The 21022-nt window shown below is 41.4% G+C and overlaps 2 protein-coding genes across 8 annotated transcripts in view; one reads left to right on the top strand and one right to left on the bottom strand.

Annotated features, from left to right (window-relative positions):
• Positions 1 to 10872, bottom strand: part of SLC25A27 (solute carrier family 25 member 27) — a 28280-nt gene extending 17408 nt beyond the window's left edge. For 2 of the 3 annotated variants that reach the window (XM_060402993.1, XM_027958343.3), the window contains exons 1-5: positions 10554 to 10872; positions 7884 to 8075; positions 6026 to 6110; positions 5280 to 5402; positions 2371 to 2483 (exon numbers count right to left, since the gene is read on the bottom strand). In XM_060402993.1, the coding sequence (XP_060258976.1) occupies positions 2371 to 2483; positions 5280 to 5402; positions 6026 to 6110; positions 7884 to 8075; positions 10554 to 10659 (619 nt within the window). In that variant the 5' untranslated portion in view covers positions 10660 to 10872. 3 annotated transcript variants of the gene reach the window in all.
• Positions 10873 to 11009: 137 nt separating this feature from the next.
• The window catches only part of LOC101120701 (24-hydroxycholesterol 7-alpha-hydroxylase), a 99445-nt gene continuing 89432 nt past the window's right edge, over positions 11010 to 21022 (top strand). For 4 of the 5 annotated variants that reach the window (XM_060403217.1, XM_027958406.3, XM_042237365.2 and 1 more), the window contains exon 1: positions 11010 to 11449. In XM_060403217.1, the coding sequence (XP_060259200.1) occupies positions 11273 to 11449 (177 nt within the window). In that variant the 5' untranslated portion in view covers positions 11010 to 11272. The remainder of the gene's footprint in view (positions 11450 to 21022) is intronic. The other variant, XM_042237366.2, reaches the window with a different exon arrangement.

Here is a 21022-nt window from a genome sequence, read left to right as displayed (position 1 = left end):
GTAGGACAGAGCTGCCATTTATAGTGATGTGAAAATGAGAATGGACTGATTTAAATGTTTTAAAATGACAGGCACCGGTGATCCTGATGAGAACAATTTCACAGGCATAGTGGGGCAGAATGGCTGTGGGATGTATGTGTGTATGTGTGTGGGGGGACCAGTTAGGATATATTTGTAGTGTCCAGGAGGAGGAGATTAATAGGACTTTGGACCAGGGCATAGCTCTAGGGGTAAAGAGAAGTGGAAGAACTTGAGATCTCTCTGGGAGACAGAACTGGCTAGATTTGGTGACTGGTTGGCTGAAAGCAGTAAGTAAAAGCAAAGAGGTCAAAATCATGCCTAGGTTTCTGGGTCGTTCAACTAAAAAGCCATCATAAAAATACGATGATATCATATTTTGAGATTGGGAAGAACAGAGAAGGAAGTGATTCAGTAAATGATTTGGTTTGGACACATTCAAAGTAATATACATTTGAGACACCAAATGAAGATGCTGAGTAGAGAGCTAAAACTCGGAAGAGAACCCTGGGCTGCAAAGATATTGAAGCAATCAGTTGAGGAATGATAATCTGAAAGGTTTTCTGAAAACCAGAATATCTACTAATATGATGCAGGAGACATCAAGGGACTGAAACAGCAAACTATAAAACAGACTTATTTCCTTTGGTGTTAAGTGGTATGTTACTATAACTCTCAAAACTGCTATTTATCAGTTTCTTAGAATCATATAATTTTGGTCTTAGAAAGGAGTCCATTAAACATTTGTTGATTATGTCAGAGGGGCTGGGAAAAGTAAGAGGGACTGGGAAAATAAAGGAATAAAATACAGTCCGTGCCTTCAGGGGGCTCAGAATCCAGGGGGAGGAAATAGACGCATAGAAGAAAGCAATGCAATGAGGTAAGAACAGCAACAGAGCTAAGCACAGACAACTATGGAAATACACACAGGGGCATCCAGCACACCATGGCCTCGGAGGGCTGGTTGTGGGAGGTTCAGGTGAAGCGCATGATGGAGAAGACACCTTAGCCACATATTAAAAAATCTGCAGAAGTAACTAAATAGAGAAGAGGGAAGAGGACGCACAGTACAGACGTTGAGGCAGTCTGGTGTGTGTAGGCAGTGGAACCTTTTCACTTATGGCTCTGCTTCACTATGTGCTCCAGAATCAATGAACTGCTCAAACCCAGAAGGCACAGGTTGATTTATGCAGACCTTCTATGTTATGAAATTTTCACTTTGTTCTGTGAGTGATGAGAAGCCAGTTAGGGGTTGTAGGGATACCAGTAACATGTTGAGATCTGTATTTTCGATAAAGCTCTCTGGATATCAGGTCCAAATTTGAGGGCAGTGGAAGAGATCGGTAGACGCCATAGCAGGGGTCTAGTTGTGTTTTGATGGTTGCTACTGTAAAAATGGTCATTGTAAGGATACAAAGGTAGTAGTTACTGGATGGGGGAACCTTTTTCTTTTCAATGAAATATAGTTGACGTTCAATATTATGTAGGTGTACTACACAGTGATTTGACAGGTGCGTGCATTATAAAAAGGTCACCATGACAACAAGCCTAGTAATCACTGGTCCTCATAGAAAGGTACTGCAATATACTGGAATACTTCCTTATGCTGTACATTACAACGTCCCCATGGCTCATTTTTGTAACTGGAAGTTCATACCTCTTAATCCCTTAAAATTACTTTGGTTCCCTACTCCTCTCCCCTTGAGCAACCACTCATTTGTTCTCTGTATCCATGAGTCTGTTTTCATTTTGGTTTGTTTTTTAGATCCTGCCTTAAGTGAGATCATCTGGTACTTGTCTTTCTCTGACTGACTTATTTCACTTAGCTTAAGGCTGGAGGGGGGAACTTTTAAGAAATATTTAGAAGACAGAAGAAATCAGTGACTGACTATGGGAAGTGAGAGATGGGAATGAGTGAAGGAAACATTGAGGTTTCCAGCCTGAGGTGTCCAGCTGTACAAGACGGATTATATAGCAAGAGGAGCAGGATTACTGGGGGGAAAGATCTGTAGTCTAGACATAATGACCATCACATATGGTACATACGCCAGTTTGAATCTTAGAGGAAGGTATGGGGTGGGGAGGAACCCTTAGTAATGGTTTGGTGTTATCTCCTTACTGTCACAAGTTGCTAGTTTTAGGAAATCCTTTTCATACATCATTGTAGAATAAAGTGAAACCACTCTAGGGAAAATATTCGATTACAACATTACAACATAAAATAAGACTGTAGCCAGTACATATTATTAAAAATAATAACATAAAAATTCTCATTTTCCCCATTGTAAGTGCTTATAGTTAAAATAATTAAGGTGATCAGGACTTCTCAGAACTCAATAAAGTTTCAGTTACCTCCCATATTCACCAGCGCTGCTCTTTGTATATTGGGTACCCAGCCTGCCCAAAGCCCACGAATTCCTCCTTCAGCTAAGATTTTTGCAAAGGCATGATGCACACCACGAAATCTAAAGGGAAATAATAATAAATGTGAAAACTCTATGCATTCCTGTGTATGGGATGCAACTGTATAAGCTTCATCTATAACTGTTAATGATTTCGAGTACAATAATATCTTAACTATCTAGAATTGTTAACAAGTAAAGCAACCCATGTACGACTAATTCCCAGATAAACTCAACAGTTTTTTAGGAAAAAAGGCCAATTTTTTATTTAAACATTTTTATGGAAATCTTCATAAACTGTAACATCCATCCTCTTCTCAGATTATTAAATAGATTAAAACTCCTTTCTTGACATTTTACATCGTCTGTGCACATATTAATTATAGGAGGGAACGGTGTCTATCAGACCTCTAAGTTCATTTTCCTCATATTATTTGAGACCTTCAAATTTTGTAATTTTATCAAATGACAACATTAAAAGATTAATTCTCATATCACTTCATGAAAGAAATGATATTTTAGACCAAAAGTTAGGATGAAGAATTTCAGGAGAGTTCTTAAAACTGAATACTTTTAGCTTTATGAAAATTTATCTTTTCCTTATTTTGCACATTTTTCTATACACAGATGAAAATGATGCTGGTAAACCAAAGTGGGAGACCTCTGATATAAAATTAAAACCTAGGTTGTATATAGCCAGAAATACCTGGTGTCAAATACCACCTTATCACTTACTAGCTGTGTGGCTTCACTTAGGCATTAACCTCTCTGAGTCTCACCAAAAAGATAATATGATCTGTTTACTGGGCATTCATAATTGCTATTCTGCTGCATAAGAAGTATGCTCATGAATAATGGTCACCATAGCTAGAATTTATTTATTAATAGAATTTACTTATTAATGCACTTACTAAGCACCAGGCTTGTTTTATATATATATATATATACATATATATATATGTATATATATGATACATTTCATTCCTAAAAACTCTATGGAATGTGTTATTATTATTCCAATTCTCATCTAAACAAAGAGGCTTAGGGAAGTCAAGAACTTGACTAGGGTTATACAGCTAAAATGTGGTAAAGGCTGGATTTGAATCCCAGGTTGCTTGATCCCAAGGTTCATGTTCTTTACAGCAACTTTTTTAAACTATTATATTAAAACCAAAATGTCTAACATCAGAGACAAAGAGAAGGAAAAATATTGAGTTGATCAGTGAAAACTCAGACATTTCTAGACCCCAACAGTTCCTTTTCTACACGTAGCCAACCAAGGCAATATCACTTTGCCCTGCTCCATAGTAATCAGACTTCCCTGGTGGCTCAGACGGTGAAGCGTCTGTTTACAATGTGGGAGACCTGGGTTCGATCCCTGAGTCGGGAAGATCTGCTGGAGAAGGAAATGGCAATCTACTCTAGTACTACTGCCTGGAAAATCCCATGGACAGAGGAGCCTGGTGGGCTACAGTCCATGGGGTCACAAAGAGTCGGACACAACTGACTACATTTACATTTTTTTTAATAATAATCAGAAGTTGTTACAAGATGACAAAATGGGTCCTGGGATGCTGTAAACTATATGGTTAAGTCAGAGTGGTACCCTTTTCTCCTCCCTGGTCCACGTTACTTAGGTCCCTGTTGGGAAGGGGGCCTGGACTGCCACAGCCCACCCTCACTTTGCACTGAGTCAGCTGGAGGGGCTGGAAAAGACAATGGCACCCCACTCCAGTACTCTTGCCTGGAAAATCCCATGGATGGAGGAGCCTGGTAGGCTGCAGTCCATGGGGTCGCAAAGAGTCAGACACGACTGAGCGACTTCACTTTGACTTTTCATTTTCATGCATTGGAGAAGGAAATGGCAACCCACTCCAGTGTTCTTGCCTGGAAAATCCCAGGGATGGGGGAGCCTGGTGGGCTGCCGTCTATGGGGTTGCACAGGGTCGGACACGACTGAAGCGACTTAGCAGCAGCAGCAGCAGCTGGAGGGGCAGCAGGCAGAGGGCAGTGGTCATGGCAAACCACCAAAGGAGACCCCAAACTCTCCTCTACCTTTGGCTCAGCCACACACCCATAGTGTTCAGAGAAGCAGACCCCTGCATGCTCAGCTCAGGACAGCCTACATTTTCTCTATTTCCTGGCAGAGGCTTATCTGTCTGTCTGCAAGATTTGCCTCTTTTCCAGAAGAAACTGCCTAAGTGGTATCTGAATGAACTTGAATGAGAGGCCGTTTGAAAAAAGGCAGATTTTGACAGTATAGCATAGGGCAATAAGAAGATTTTATATCACAACAGTATAGTAATATTGAAGTTAAAAAAAAAAAACCTTCCTTAAACTTGGGAAAAGAGGCAGAGAGAAATTAGACAGGGAAGTAGAACAATTCATATGGTTTTCCTTGCTATTTCCCTTCCTGCAGGGAGAAAGGGAAAGAAAACAGGTTTTCTGGCACCTGATGGGCCAGACCTTCTGTTATGGAAACCATCTCAGATAGTGTCTCTAAAAGATGAAGAAACAGGGGCTAGAAATGTTAAGGGACTTCCACAAGGCCAAGCTACGAAGGCAGAATTGGAATTCACACCAGGGCAACTGTTAATGATCAGATTCTTTCTATGAAGCACCAGTAGGGGACGAGTCTAGCTGCCTTGGCTGGAAAAGTAGCAGAGTGATGGACGTGCAGTCTGTCTGGTAGAGAACAGCTACAGCATACCCGCTAAAGAGAAGGCCCCCCTCTGGTCTCCTCTTAGTGAGTATCACTTCCAAACTAGGAGCCACAATGAATGCCTTTACTGAAAGTTGGGGCCCAAAAATGCAGAGGTCAAAGGGGAAAGGAAAGGTACCTGTTAGTGGAGGACCTACCGCAGTGGTTTTCCTTCAAGTTTCCTTTTTCCTTCCATTTGCATTTGAACCTTCACTAGGTCAGTGGGGTTGGCTAAAAATTGGCCAACAACACCAGCCATCATCCCTCCAATCACTGATTTCCTAATTATAAAAGGAAATACATTTTTCTAAAGGTTGTTATCAATTTCACACATTTTGTAGGAAACAATACCATGCTGGTACAGCCCCTGCGTAAGAGATTTAAGACAAAGTGAAGCAAAAAAAAAAAAAAAAAAACCCACACAAATCACAGAGGAGAGTAGATGGTTTGTCTACTGATGGGAGGGCTCAGGGACCAGGAGTCAAAATTCAAATCTGAAGTTTCAGGCCCCTTTAATGGCCTGAAATTCAAAGGAGGGACAGTTGCTTCAAAGATATAATTCAACTGCAGTTTAATTCTGACCACAGGGGAATAAAAACAGCATTGATGTAGTCAGTCTAACAAAGGCTGGTAAGCCAAGTTTTATAGGTTACTGTTTTAATAGTTTTGCGAAATGAAAGGGTTTTGAAAATGTTCCTCTCTTTGAAGAGACTCTGTCCCTGGACTCTTTCTCCTTTCTTTTTATAAAAACTGAAATATAGTGGATGTATGATATTAAATAAATTGTAGGTGTACAATATAGTGATTTACAATTTATAAAGGTTAGGCTCTATTTATAGTTAAGATAATGGCTACATTCCCTGTGTTGTACAATACAGTGTATTATTTTCAAAGCAAAACTTACCAAAGGGGATAATGCTTATCTTCACTTTTGCCAAATACAACTTCACGGAGATGTTCATAAGTGACCATTCGACCTCCAGAATACACTGTGCAAAACAGAGCATTGAAAGGATGAATTCAGCCCTACCTTTAATAAAGTAAGAGGATGCTTTGACGTAGCCTAGCTGATCTCCCTAGCTGTGTCTTTCTCTCATATAACCTAGGCTTCTGACACCTGGCCTTGGTGGTTCTCCAAACTTGTAAAGCCTCAGGCCTTTTATGTTGCCTGATCTTCTTGAATGGATTATCCCTTCTATAATAATGGATCTATAATAATGGATTATCATTGCTAACTCCTCCTACTCTCTCAAGACTCCACTCAAAGAACATGTTTTCCAGAAAGTGCCCTCTGACCTGGCCTCCAGTGTTCTAGGCCGTCATCACACCTGTCATGCTTCTGTGATCCCCCAGAACTCCCCAGGTGTGTGTCTAATACTGCACTTAGAAACTGACTTGGTTTACTTGTTCATCTTTCCAGCAGACCATGAGCCTTTCAAGGCAGATTTTGTGTGTTTTCATTACACTATACACCCTAGTACAGAGCTTAGGACACAGCAGGCAGTTTCATTCAATAAATACATGCAACTTCACTGGATAATTTACTATGTTAAGGTAATCAATCTCAAACATATGAAATGAATCTTAACTATAAAACCACATATGGTGGTCAACAAAATACAAATGAAAAGAAGTGAAACTCAAAATGATAATGGGAAGCAAGAAGCAGCTATTAAAGAAAAGAATAAGAAAGAAAAATCATGAAAATCAATACACGGTATTCAGAGAGAGAGCTTTTCTTGATACTTCAGGAAGTTTGATGCAGGATTTTAGGATAAAACATATCAAAATCATACAAAGTACCAAAACAATCATATTTCTGGACAGTTCCTGGTGAATATACTGTAATGTGCTCATCTGGAAAACTGAAGCTTTAAAAATACAAAGCTGGTAAATATTGGTACTGGGCACTTTTCTGATCAAAGGTCCCTACATACTTGAGGAATAATTAAGAATAAATAGAGAGAAGGAAAATGCCATACCCATCCCTTCTCCTTTTGAAGGCAAGTTTATGTTCTATCCACAAGCTAGAAACTCAATAACTTCTATTATTGTGGGTGCCCCACTGGAAGCAGAGCAGAAAAGTTTCTCACTGGCAGTATTATAATTTCAACTGTTTTCCTTTCAGAGTGACTAAAGGCCCACATATTTAGCCTGGGAATTGAGGCAAAAATCACCTGTGTTGCTTTTATTCTGTTGCCAAGGTTGGATTAGATAGTCACCCTTGCTCTATTTGAGATCAACCTGGCCTTGGACACAAGGGATAGAGACTGGTAAGATCTGGCATTGCATTCAAATATATTTTCAATTTCAAAGACTGTAAAAAAAATAAATAAATTTTGTGTTTAAAAGTTCCTCAAGCTGATAAAAATCACAGTGATTCATCTTCTTCTCTCTTAAAATTAAAAAACCTTTTCATTAGGAATCCTTTCAAGCATACAGCAAAGTAGAGAAAAATAATACTCTGTCTATCATGGAGATTTATCAATTACTATCATTTTCACCTTACTTGCTTTTTCTTTTCCTCAGTTATTTCAGAGTGCATTAGAAAATAGCATGACATCGTGACAGTTCATCCCTAAATACTTTTGTATGAATTTACAAAGCCCTGAGGCTATAATTCTTTAATAAGCATTGGTGGTTAAGAGATTATATATTCATTTATCACATTAGTAAAAGGAAACTAGCTGGCTTTTCGACACAACAGGAAAGCAGAGGAGACAAACACAGAAATCATGACAAACTAGAATCAAGATAAATACCTATGTGTCTGTAAATGGCGGGTGTCACTCCTTGCCAGAGCTTTAGAAAGCCTTCCTCCTGGACAATCCCTAGGGCAGTGCGTACCATGCCCCTGTATGGAGCAGACTCTGCTGCACCATCTCCCAATCGAGCAAGGGCGGCTTCTCCTTGTATTTGAAGTCGAGTTTTTGTGAGGTCGAGGGGAAAGGTTGCTGACAACAACGACAAGAAAAAACAAAACGAGGGGGAAACCCATAACATTCAGAAAAGCGAACAAAATTTTCTTTAGAAAAATCACAGGACCCAGATTTTAGTCACCACAAGATGGGTGATTCTCAAATTTCAGAATACATTAGAATCAACTAGGGAGATTGTTAAAAATTACATTATTTCCTAGCCCCACGCCTACAGAACTTCAATAGGCAGATGGGGTTAAGACATCAGTGGATTCTGACACTCCCAAACTTGAGAATCACTGTCCCAGAGCACCAGAAAGAAAACAAAAAGTGACAAGCCTTGGGTTCTTTTCAGTCATAAATGTCCATCTAAAACCTACTTTTGTCCTCAATTTTTGCTTTCCAGTGGGAATAATTTCAGGTATCTATAGTCTAAGATGTGCCCGGGTCTGCAACCGTGATTAAGAGCCAACGTGACTTTTAGAATACTGTACTATTACGGCAGGTTCTTAATAAATGCCAGATGAAGCTGAATTCTGTCATTTCGTGGCTAATGCTCCCATGTAGATGAATCACTGGCCTGACTATCTGAAAAATAGAAGATGCATCATAGAGTTTATCATTTCTTTTCTACCCAAGGGTTGCAGGCTCAATATTCTTTCAAGAAAGGTAGTGTTGAGTGTTTTTTTCCCCAGCACTGATGAGTTTTCTGCATGACCTCCTTAACAAAATACTAACTATACTTGAAATTTTTTTCCTAATGATTACATCTTGAATTAGAGGTAGACCTTTTGCCTTGAAACAAGTGACGCTAACTGGCTCACATAAGGAAGATCAAGCTCTTAACTTTATATACACAACGATTCAGATAAGTTCATAAACATCAGTGACACTGCATGTCTATCCAGTGATCATCTGATACAAAACTATAGCTGTGCCTTTTCCAAGAGAATAGTCAATCTGCACCACTGGTCTTTGGAAAAGTTAATTATCTTGCTGATTGTTTTCCTAAAACACAAGTTGTGTGCATACAGAGAATTTAAGCAGTGCTTTACTGACATATGAAGCCTCAATATCTTAAGATATAGCCACTTCTATATTAGCATAATTATGCCTCTTCAAATAATTTTGACTTTCTTGCTGGTTACTTAAATAATGCTTCAGGTTCTGATCCTAAATCGTTTTATACTCAAAACTATCTCATATTTTGATTCCCCTGGTTCTCACTCCTCGCCCCCACACAATTTTCTACAAGTTTTTAACAGGAGGAAGTTTCCTTTACAAAAGCCATTGGTCACAGGTGAAACATTGGGTTAAAAAAAAAAGAAGAAACTGGGACTATAGCTAATCATTTAGAAATCTGCTTTAAAATTTTTTTAAGTTGATGAATTGTATTTCAGTGAAAACAATGGATAATAATTCTTCAGCTTTAGGGGAACAGAGAGAAAAAAATAAGGAGGGTTCAAAGAGAAAGAATGGATGAGCACTAGGAGCAAAAAAAATCATGTTTTGGCGCTGCTGGAAATACAAAGTAAACTTGTTTTAGAACAGGGCAAACTAACACAAATGAAAACACATTGGAGCTACTGCTTTTTCTTTTTTTTTTTTTTTAATGGGCAAGAAGATGAAAGCGTCATGTTAAAATGCACAGGGAAGGCTTCACAGGTGAAACACGGGCACTATACTCATAAAATTCCTGCAAGAAGCACCTCCTGTTCTTCCAAGAGCATCATAACTCCGCTCTAAGTAGCCCCTCTGACTTGCTCACGCAGATGTAATTGTTCATCCTCTGCCCTTATGATAACACCTCCATTACAATAAGTAGCATAATGTAACTGTCTGTCTCTGCATGTCTCCCCACCAACCTGTAAGAAGGTCTTTTTAACCGTATCTTCACAGTCTCCTGCACTGTGGTCATTATAATAATGTCGTGATCAATCGATGCCTTGCCTTGGATTTAGCGTTTATATATTAACCTCTCAGACTCTCGCAAGGTATACACAGTGTAGCTGAGCTCAGCTCAAAGAGGTCAACAGGCAGATGCTGAGTGGATGGATGCTCGGTAAGGAATGGGTTAAGAACTTAAGTCCCACAAGTTGAGTCCACAACTTGGACCCAAAACACAACGATATAGTGAGGCTGGGTAAAAATATAAACAGAGATGTCCTCAATAAAGACGGAAAGTGGATTGTGTTTTTAAAAGGTGCATCCTCACAAAAGGGAAAATGATGCCTATAGGAGAGTAACAGCTCAGGAAGCTTCTAAAAGGACACATTCAGGTGCAACAGCACATCCGACGGAGACAAAATTGGAAGGAAGAAACCTTCGTGACCTCCACTCCCTCCTCCTCCTCCCAAGACTGGCCTTGCCCCCACCCCGCCACACCTGCTGGGAGGACAGGTGTGGACCGACAGGGTTGCATCCACTCGGAAACGAAGCCACCCGCCCGGCCCCCCACCCTCGGGCGGCCCCTGGAGGTCGAGCGGGGGAGGCCCAGGCTGGACGGCCGGGTACCTAGCTCGGCCACGGTGGCCGCGCAGCCCGACAGGAGGAACTTGCTCGCGCGGGGCCATCTCTGGGCGAGCGGCGAGAGCCTCTCCGCATCGTCTGGAGTCGACATTCAGCAGCAGCACGGGACGACGATACGCCCCTTCTGGCCCGCGTCCCGCGCCGCGGCTGGCCTGCCACCCGGCCAGGGCGGCCCCTTCTCAAGCGACACGCTGCGAGGCGGGGATCATTTCTCTAGCTTGGCTCGGCCAGGCGGGCCCAACGAACCCGCAGCCTCCCTGGCAGCCCCAGGCTGGAACAGCCCAGGGGATGGGGAGCGGAAAACAGCTCGAAGCCCCCGAGGCTTCTGGGAAATGTAGTCCGCGTGGCTCCGCCCCCTTCGGCCGAGTTTTCTGATTGGTCGCAAGCCAGCTGCCCCTGAACCACTCCCCCGGTCTCCGTGGTAACAGGGCTCCCTTCTCCACCCTCTGCACTCGCCCCAGCTGGAACCAACCCCTGCATTCTGTCCCGGATAGCCAGGACTTTAAAAATTCGTGTACGTGGGAGGAAGAGATGTTGCAAAAGTTACCTAAAAATTGGGGCGGGGAAAAGAGGCTACAGTTAAGAAGTCGAACAAGCTGCAAAAGTCACAACGGAAAAGTTGGGAGGTCGAGTGCGTGCCCTGTTCCAGGGAGAAGAAGCAAGACTTTTCCCTTCTCTGACTCAGGAAGGTGCTAGACAAAAACATGGAATTCATTTCCCCAACAGTGATTATAATCTTAGGTTGTGTTGCTGTTTTATTATTTCTTCAGTGGAAGAACTTGCGTAGACCCCCGTGCATAAGGGGCTGGATTCCTTGGATTGGAGCTGGATTTGAGTTTGGAAAAACCCCTCTAGAATTTATAGAGAAAGCAAGAATCAAGGTATGTGGCCTGAGCACATGGGGTTTCCGGAAGAGATAATGTATTCTTTTTTATTTTCTTTCGTTACATCTCAAATGCAATGTTAGAACGTGGGGAACCTACCTACTACCAGCAGTTAAACGATCTAGCCATTTATGAGTAAGTTAACTAACAATCAACTGTCTTATGCAAGATTTTTCTAAAGAAATAGGTTTTTATGAGTTGTGAAATACAAGACAGCTTGTCAGTGCCTTTTTGGAAGTAGAAATTAATTTAAAAGTGCTCGTTACTTCATCATAGATTGCTAAATTCAGTGATTGGGAAGACAGAAGTGTAATATAATTAATTTTGATTTATGAAAACACTTAATAAATTAGTATCCAAATCAAGATTAACACCAGGCAGTTGTAAAAGTGGCTTGCAAACTTGGTCTTTACAAATACAGTGGGCACTGTATTTTCTGCTGGTGTTATTTGATTATGGTGAGGTCCATTTTCACTGCATACTAAGGATATTAGTAATCATTGTGGTACGTGTTTTTGTCTTTAAAATCACTTTTAAATATATCTCTGAAAAATAGTATATAGGTTGCTGCTAACTTTTTTCTGTATTTCAAACAATGCTTCAGTTAACAGTCTCGTGTGTATGTTCCCGTGTGTTTGCACTGTTTGTAGTTTTTGCACTTGCTGATTGTTTTGCACTTGCCTGATTGTTTCATCAGAAAGTGAAAGTGAAGTAGCTCAAAGAGTCAGCCCGACTCTTTGCGCCCCGTGGACTGTAGCCTACCAGGCTCCTCTGTCCATGGGATTCTCCAGGCAAGAATGCTGGAGTGGGTGCCATTTCCTTCTCCAGGGGATCTTCCCGACCCAGGGATCGAACCCAGATCTCCCACATTGCAGGCAGACGCTTTAACCTCTGAGCCACCAAGACAGCTCATCAGAATAAATACCTAAATGTAAGACTACCTAAAGGACATTAAATTGTTTATATTATTGTGTTGCACCTAAGGATTATGTAAGGATTAAAGAATCATGTAAGAATCCTTTTTCTTTTCCTTTGAGTGTAGGAGATTTCCTGACTCTCATATCCTGGCCCACACTAGGTACCATAATTCTTGCCAGTTTGATAGATGAAAAATACTACCTTTTAAAGAAAAACATCTTGGTCTTCTGTAGCCTTCCTTAGATATGTGATCTTGATAAATCCTTATGAATGTTTCTGAAAGCTTGTCTTAGAAGCTCAAGCAAGGTCACAAAGTTTATTCTGTTTTCTTCTAAAAGGTTTATAGCTTTCTATTTTACATTTAGGTCCTAGAGCCACTTAGAGTTAATTTTTTTGTAACGTGTACAGAAGGGATGAGTTTTACTTTTTTCCCATCTCTGTGTCCAGTTGTTTCAGTATCATTTCTTGAAGGACTTTCCTTTCCTCACTGAATTGCCTTTTGCAGCATTTCAAAGATTAATTGACATGTATGTGTAGATCTATGTCTAGCCTTTCTATCCTATTCCATTGATTAAATGCCCACTCCTTTGTTAACACTAATACAGTAAATACATACAGTAAATAAATAAAAACTAATACAGTTATAGTAAATCTTTAAAACAGGTAGTGAAAATTCTTTGAATATTTTGGCATTTGATGTGGCATTCAAGATTCAGTTCAGTCCAGTTCAGTTGCTCAGTGGTGTCTGATTCTTTGCAACCCCATGGACTGCAGTGTGCCAGGCTTCCCTGTCCATGACTGACTCCTGGAGCTTGCTCAAACTCATGTCCATGGAGTCGGTGATGCTATCCAACCATCTCATGCTCTGTGGTCCCCTTCTCTTCCCGCCTTTAATCTTTCCCAGCATCAGGGTCTTTTCCGATGAGTCAGTTTCTTACAACAGGTGGCCAAAGTATTGGAGTTTCAGCTTCAGCATCAATATTCAGGATTGATTTCCTATAGGATTGACTGGTTGGATCTCCTTGCAATCCAAGGGACTCTCAAGAGTCTCCCCAACACCACAGCTCAAAGGCATCAATTCTTGGGTGCTCAGCTTTCTTTATGGTCCAACTCTCACATCTGTACTTGACTACTGGAAAAACCATAGCTTTGACTAGACAGACGTTTGTCGGCAAAGTGATGTCTCTGCTTTTTAATATGCTATCTAGGTTGGTCATAACTTTTCTTTCAAGGAGTAAGCATCTTTTAATTTCAAGGCTGCAATCACCATCTGCAGTGATTTTGGAGCCCCCCAAAATAAAGTCTGTTTCCACTGTTTCCCCATCTATTTGCCATGAAGTGATGGGACCGGATGCCATGATCTTCATTTTCTGAATGTTGAGCTTTAAGCCAACTTTTTCACTCTCCACTTTCACTTTCATCAAGAGGCTTTTTAGTTCCTCTTCACTTTCTGCCATAAGGGTCGTGTCATCTGCATATCTGAGGTGATTGATATTTCTCCCGGCAATCTTGATTCCAGCTTGTGTTTCTTCCAGGCCAGTGTTTCTCATGATGTACTCTGCATATAAGTTAAATAAGCGGGGTGACAATATACAGCCTTGACGTACTCCTTTTCCTATTTGGAACCAGTCTATTGTTCCATGTCCAGTTCTAACTGTTGCTTCCTGACCTGCATACAGATTTCTCAAGAGACAGGTCAGGTGGTCTGGTATTCCCATCTCTCTCAGAATTTTCCACAGTGTATTGTGATCCACACAGTCAAAGACTTTGGCAGAGTCAATAAAGCAGAAATAGATGTTTTTCTGGAACTCTCTTGCTTTTTCCATGATCCAGTGAATGTTGGCAATTTGATCTCTGGTTCCTCTGCTGCCAGGGTCCAGCCCCGGTGGATCCAGGGTAATTTGAAGGTGGGGATGGAGTCGGCGTCCTTGGAAAAATGCATATTTAATTACAGATATATAGAGAGATTAGAAATGGATAGTGTAGTAGGAAAATTAGTTGAGAAAAAGAGGCTAAATAACTTGGTTTACGTGGAATAGCATCCATGCTCCAGATGGGAATTCAGCCAGAAAAAAGGGGAGCAAGAAAGAACGACACGGGGGTATCAGTCTTTCCAGAAACTGATCCATTTCTTTATTTTTTGGGTTTGCTTATATACCTTTTGTTACACGTAGGGATGAATACAGAGTCACGCGGGGGTCAGCAATCCTGACCTTTATCAAAATCATGTGCTTCACATAAAAAGGTCTTAGGGACTTTACATCATCATCTGGCCATGAGACCTGCTGACATTTAATGATCCTTTCTTTCTGATAACCAAAAACTTATTTTTTCCAAGGGTGTTTTTTCTTAAACCAGGCACCACCCTCCAAATAAAGTTGCATTCCTGTAGGATGAGGGTGTAGTGAGTTACAATCAAGAAAGGGATTTGTTTAACCCAAGGTTAACATGGTTAATCTTAAAGGTTAATACTTATTTCTCCTATATGCTTAAAGGTTAATGCTTATTTCTCCTATATGCTAGTTATATTCATTATAAGGGCAGGGAACATGGAGATTTAGCAGCAAACATCAGCCCAACAGATGAAAATCCTTTTACCAATGCTCCCCTTAAGATCTATTTAGTGATAAAGTTACATTTTTACATAGCAAGGACACAGTGATTTATAACAAAGTACAGTGATCTGTTACAAAAGAGAAAATTCATTAACTCAAAAAGTCTAGTATTGCTAACCTTAAAAACTACTATATTTCCTTTTCTATATTCCAAATACATTGATTAATATATTCCCAGGTGCCTAAGGATATGGAGGCCTGGTGGCAATCATTGACTCAACAATGAGAAAAGCCGTATGCTAATTAAGACTTTCAAAATACTCCAAAACTCTCTGTGCTATTTATGGTTGAGAGGTAGTAAACAATCATGTGCATGGTGGCAGGAGTATGGATAATCCTGTCACACAAGCTAGTCTGTCAGCAGAGAAGTTTGACCTGAGACACCCTTGTCACACCCAGGGCAGGGAATTAGCAGCAATTATTGGCACAACAAATGAAAAACCCTTCACCAATATAATTCCTAACCAACCCACTATACTAATAATTTCCAAAAGAATTTGCCTTTAGTATAGACGGGGAAACAGTGGAAACAGTGTCAGACTTTATTTTTTGGGCTCCAAAATCACTGCAGATGGTGACTGCAGCCATGAAATTAAAAGACGCTTACTCCTTGGAAGAAAAGTTATGACCAACCTAGATAGCATATTCAAAAGCAGAGACATTACTTTGCCAACTAAAGTCCGTCTAGTCAAGGCTATGGGTTTTCCAGTGGTCATGTATGGATGTGAGAGTTGGACTGTGAAGAAGGCTGAGCACCGAAGAATTGATGCTTTTGAACTGTGGTGTTGGAGAAGACTCTTGAGAGTCCCTTGGACTGCAAGGAGATCCAACCAGTGCACTCTGAAGGAGATCAGCCCTGGGATTTCTTTGGAAGGAATGATGCTGAAGCTGAAACTCCAGTACTTTGGTCACCTCATGTGAAGAGTTGACTCATTGGAAAAGACTCTGATGCTGGGAGGGATTGGGGGCAGGAGGAGAAAGGGACGACCGAGGTTGAGATGGCTGGATGGCATCACGGACTCGATGGACATGAGTCTGAGTGAACTCCAGGAGATGGTGATGGACAGGGAGGCCTGGCGTGCTGAGATTCATGGGGTCGCAAAGAGTTGGACACGACTGAGCGACTGAACTGAAGTCTAAAACATCTCGTGCCTGTCAGGTTGGGAGGCTGTAAACAATCACATGTGGCCGGAAGAACCTATACAGGTGGGCTAGATAACCTTCAGAGGAGTCCGTAAGCTGAAACACTCTTGTCACGCCCAGGAATTTTTATTGGCTTAGAGCTGCAAGTTAACTCCTTCTCCGAGAGAAATGGTTATGGGAGAGAGCCCCCCGTAAAGTCAGAGGTGTAGGTGAGAGCATAAAACAGACTCTGGTTTTGGGGTAGATGCTCGGGAACAGGGGGTTTCCTGAGGCTTGATCACGCCTTTGCGTATGCCAAGGCTCCTTCCTCATGACCTTTGCCATGGACGGAGTTCCTCAGGCTGGCCCCCGGCACTCTGCCTTTTCTAAAACCAGCTTGAACATCAGGAAGTTCACGGTTCACGTATTGCTGAAGCCTGGCTTGGAGAAATTTGAGCATTACTTTACTAGCATGTGAGATGAGTGCAATTGTGCAGTAGTTTGAACATTCTTTGGCATTGCCTTTCTTTGGAATTGGAATGAAAACTGACCTTTTCCAGTCCTGTGGCCACTGCTGAGTTTTCCAAATTTGCTGGCATATTGAGTACAGCACTTTCACAGCATCATCTTTCAGGATTTGAAATAGCTCAACTGGAGTTCCATCACCTCCACTAGCTTTGTTCATAGTGATGCTTTCTAAGGCCCACTTGTTGAGCTTAGTCCATTTAGATCTTATTGTTTCCCCAACTCTCCCCAACTGATATCTTTAAAAATGCGATTTTTGTAATCTCCCCCTCTTTTCTTTTATCCTACACAGACACAAAAGCATCTGCATTTGTTTTAAAAGCTGCAGAATATTCCCTGAGTCATAGTTCACTTAGATAGTCACCTAATGATTGACATGGTTTGTTTTCCATATTTCACTATTATAAATAATGTAGCAACAAATGTCATTTCTATGTGTGCCAGTATATCTGTGGAGTAAATGATCAGATTCAAAATGTCAGTGTATTTTTTAAATTTAATTTTTATTTTAGATTAGATTATGGGGTTTCCCAGGTGACGCTAGTGGTAAAGAAAGAACCTACCTCCCAGTGCAGGAGACTTAAGACACTAGGGTTTGATCCCTGGGTGAGGAAGATCCCCTGGAGGAGGGCATGGCAACCCACTCCAGTATTCTTACCTGGGGAATCCCATGGACAGAGGAGCCTGGTGGGCTCTGGTCTGTAGGGTCACAAAGAGTTGAACAAGACTGAAGCAATGAAGCACGCACGCACACGTTAGGGTATAGCTGATGTTGTGTTAGTTTTAGGTTACAGCAGAGTTATTCAGTTATACATATACATATATTCATTCTTCTTCAAATTCTTTTCCCATATAGGTCATTATAGATTATTAAGAGAACGTTGTAACTTAGAATGAAGTGGGAAACTTTGTGTTTTGAGCAGAGGAGTAATGTGATCTGATTTAAATTTTAAACGGTCACTTTGGGCACTCTGTTAAAAATAAAAACATAGAACTAGAAGAAAAAAGATAATCTGAAGGTTTTGGCAAGAATTCAAGCTTGAGACCCTGGTGGCTCATACCATGGTGATAGCAGTTGGGAGTTTGAGAAGTGCCTGGATCTCTCTTAAAGTGGAAGCAGCAGGATTTCTTGGTGAATGGAATGTGCTGTGTGAAAGAATGAAAAGGGCTGGAGGTGACTTTAAAAAGCTGGGCTTGAGAAACTAGAACTTGGACTTCCTATCAAGTGAGATGGACAGTATTACCTCTAATGTGGCCAGAGTGCCTGTACATGTTGCCAAAGGCCACTTTCCTGATGGAAACTTAAGAATTCTCACTTGAGCAAACCTTCAAGGATGAAAATGATTCATCTTCTTCTAAGTATTCAGTAATAAACCATTGAAGGTAGGGAACGTGGGAAACAATGTAGATGTCTGCATCACTAATGGAAAAATATGAGGCTTCACTATTTTGGGGTATCAGCTATTAGCCCATAGTTGCCTAATAGCATCCAACAGTATGTTTCAGGAATGATCACAGGCCATTTCATGCAGATCTGGAAATGACTCATATTGAAGTGCTGATGAGCCTGATGGTACTTTGAGATATTCATAATAACTGTTGTTGTTCAGTCAGCAAGTCTTGTCCACCACTTTGCCACCTCATGAATTGCAGCATGCCAGGCTTTTCTTCACTATCTCCCGGAGTTTGCTCACACTTGTGTCCATTGAGTCAGTGGTGCCAGCCAACCATCTCATCCTCTGTCGCCCCCTTCTTCTCCCACCCTGTCTTTCCCAGCATCAGGGTCTTTTCCAAAGAGTCGTCTCTTCCCATCAGATGGCCAAAGTATTGATGCTTCAGCTTCAGATTCAGTCCTTCCAATGACTATTCAGGGTTGATTTCCTTAAGTATTGACTGGCTTGACCTCCTTTCTGTCCAAGGGACTCTTAAGAGTCTTCTCCAGCACCACAATTTGAAAGCATCAATTTACTATAATGCGATATAAAAGTATGGGTGGTGGTTCCAAAAATAGACATGTTGAATGTGGTGTGGGAAAGTCAGTGTGGCCACAGGAGGAAATGAGAATGAGGCTTTGAAGGAAGAAGGTTATAATACTCGTGGGTCCAAGGCAAGGGTCACTGTGTGCTCTGCAGGGCCACAGCGGAAAAAACTCTGTCAGTCAAGATGCAGAAGATGGAACAAGAAAAAGCCCCATGCACAGCATTTGTTGGAGTTTCCTCGGGAAAGCGAGGCAAGGTAGGGTAGACAATTTAGGACTGACGACCCTGAAGAGTTTCTTGGGGCTTTGAGCTCTAGGGTTGGTCTCCAGATGCCTGGTGACTTTTTCTGGGATGATTTAGGGCAGGGATCATATTGGCTTGCTGTGTCAGAGTTAAGACCAGGAAGGGGTTGGTGATATAGACTCAAGATGGGTTAACTTCCATATGAAAGGCATATTCCTGGTTGGCTGAATCCTTTGCTCTCTCTAATTATCAGCTAGCTCTGAAAGGGCCATTTCTACCCAGTAGTGAGGCCCCTGGGCTTCCCTGGTGGTTCAGTGGTAAGGAATCTGACTGCCAGTGCAGAAGCCAGTTCGATCCCTGGGTCGGGAAGATCCCCTGGAGAAAGAAATGGCTACCCACTATAGTATTCTTGCCTGGAGAGTCCCATGGACAGAGGAGCCTGGCAGGCTACATACAGTCCATGAGGTTGCAAAAGAGTTGGACTTGACTTAGCAACTCAACAACAACAATGTGAGGCCTCCAAAGCTAAACACCATGAATAAGAAAACATAGCTCAGGAAGACAAAAGAATCATATCAATTTGGGACTTCTGTAAATTTTGGGTAGAAGCTACAAAATGCTTTTTTGTTAGTGGAAATTAAAGACTTGTATGGCTTAAAAACAATTAAAATATTCTAAATGTAATGGTTCCTCTTCTCCATTTGTGCTGCCTGTCCTTTTCTTTTGAAATATGAGATTGGTTTGTGTTTAAATGTGTTCATTTTGAGTATTCTAAGAAAATAAAACTACATCTTAGTCAACCCTTTGTATTTTACCTCTGGTTGTTTAAATGTATTCTAGAGAACATTCAAGAGAATTTAAGAGTCGTCATTTGAATAGGAAAAGAAACAAGAAAATGTAGCTAATGTAATTGACCCTGTGATGAATGGATGGCAAATAGACACCAAATCTAAAAAAGTATGATTGGAACAGTTAAGCTCTTTTGAGGTTAGAGTTGTGGGGAAGATTGTAGTTTATTGCCTCCATTCATAATTGAAGAAAATGTTAAATTATAATTAGAGGCCAGTGAAAATAATGATATCTTTTTCTCCCAGTAAAGTTGTGGACTCCCTGAAGCCAAACTCTGCACTAGAGGATGTTTGTAGGCTCCTAGGAGTGATCTGTGGAGAAGGCGATGGCACCCCACTCCAGTACCCTTGCCTGGAAAATCCCATGGATGGAGGAGCCTGGTGGGCTGCAGTCCATGGGGTCGCGAAGAGTCAGACATAACTGAGCGACTTCACTTTCACTTTTCACTTTCATCCACTGGAGAAGGAAATGGCAACCCACTCCAGTGTTCTCGCGTGGAGAATCCCAGGGACGGGGGAGCCTGGTGGGCTGCCGTCTATGGGGTCACACAGAGTCAGACACGACTGAAGCGACTTAGCAGCAGCAGCAGCAGCAGCAGGAGTGATCTGATAGAAAAGGCACAACTGAAGGTGTGTGAGAGAAGGTATCCATGAAGAACAAAGGGAGACTATGGAATCCGTATCACAAGTGAAGGAGGGTAGGCATTTCCCAGGGGCAGGACCCTCCATCTGTTAACTGGAGGGGAAGCATGGAGAATGGGTACAAATGGGTACAATCCTTTGCCCTGGTGGTGAGAAGCTGAGAGTGCTCATTTTTGCCCAGTGAGTTACAAAGCAGGAACACTCAGAGTGGAGAGGGTTGGGCAGGGGAAACAGGTGAGTCATTTTGGAAAGGTAGAAAATGAACCCTACAGAACTTTCTATTGTAGACATTGTTGAGTGACCAGGGATTGACGGTGAAATCAGTCAGCCGTTTATCTTTTTCATGAACAAAGTTCAGCCATAGGTTGCTTATAACCCTCCAGGTATCTTGAAAACAGTGTTGGGGTATCACAGTGTTTAACCTAATTTCTAACAATTATTTCTAAGTATTATTTCCTACTACCAGAATGGAAGGTGCAAACAAATAAAAATACGATCAAAAGGAAGGTTAAATATTATGACAGAATAAATTAGGATTTATACAATTAAATTTCACTCCATCAATCAAAATTTATAACTAATTACTAGGAAATGGAAAGCCACTCCACTATTCTTGCCTGGAAAATTCCGTGGACAGAGGAGCCTGGCAGGTTATAGTCCATGGGGTCGCAAAGAGTC

This window comes from Ovis aries, chromosome 20, assembly GCF_016772045.2.
Source record: "Ovis aries strain OAR_USU_Benz2616 breed Rambouillet chromosome 20, ARS-UI_Ramb_v3.0, whole genome shotgun sequence".
Taxonomy (NCBI): Eukaryota; Metazoa; Chordata; class Mammalia; order Artiodactyla; family Bovidae; genus Ovis; species Ovis aries.
This window is presented reverse-complemented; position numbering and strand designations above follow the sequence as displayed.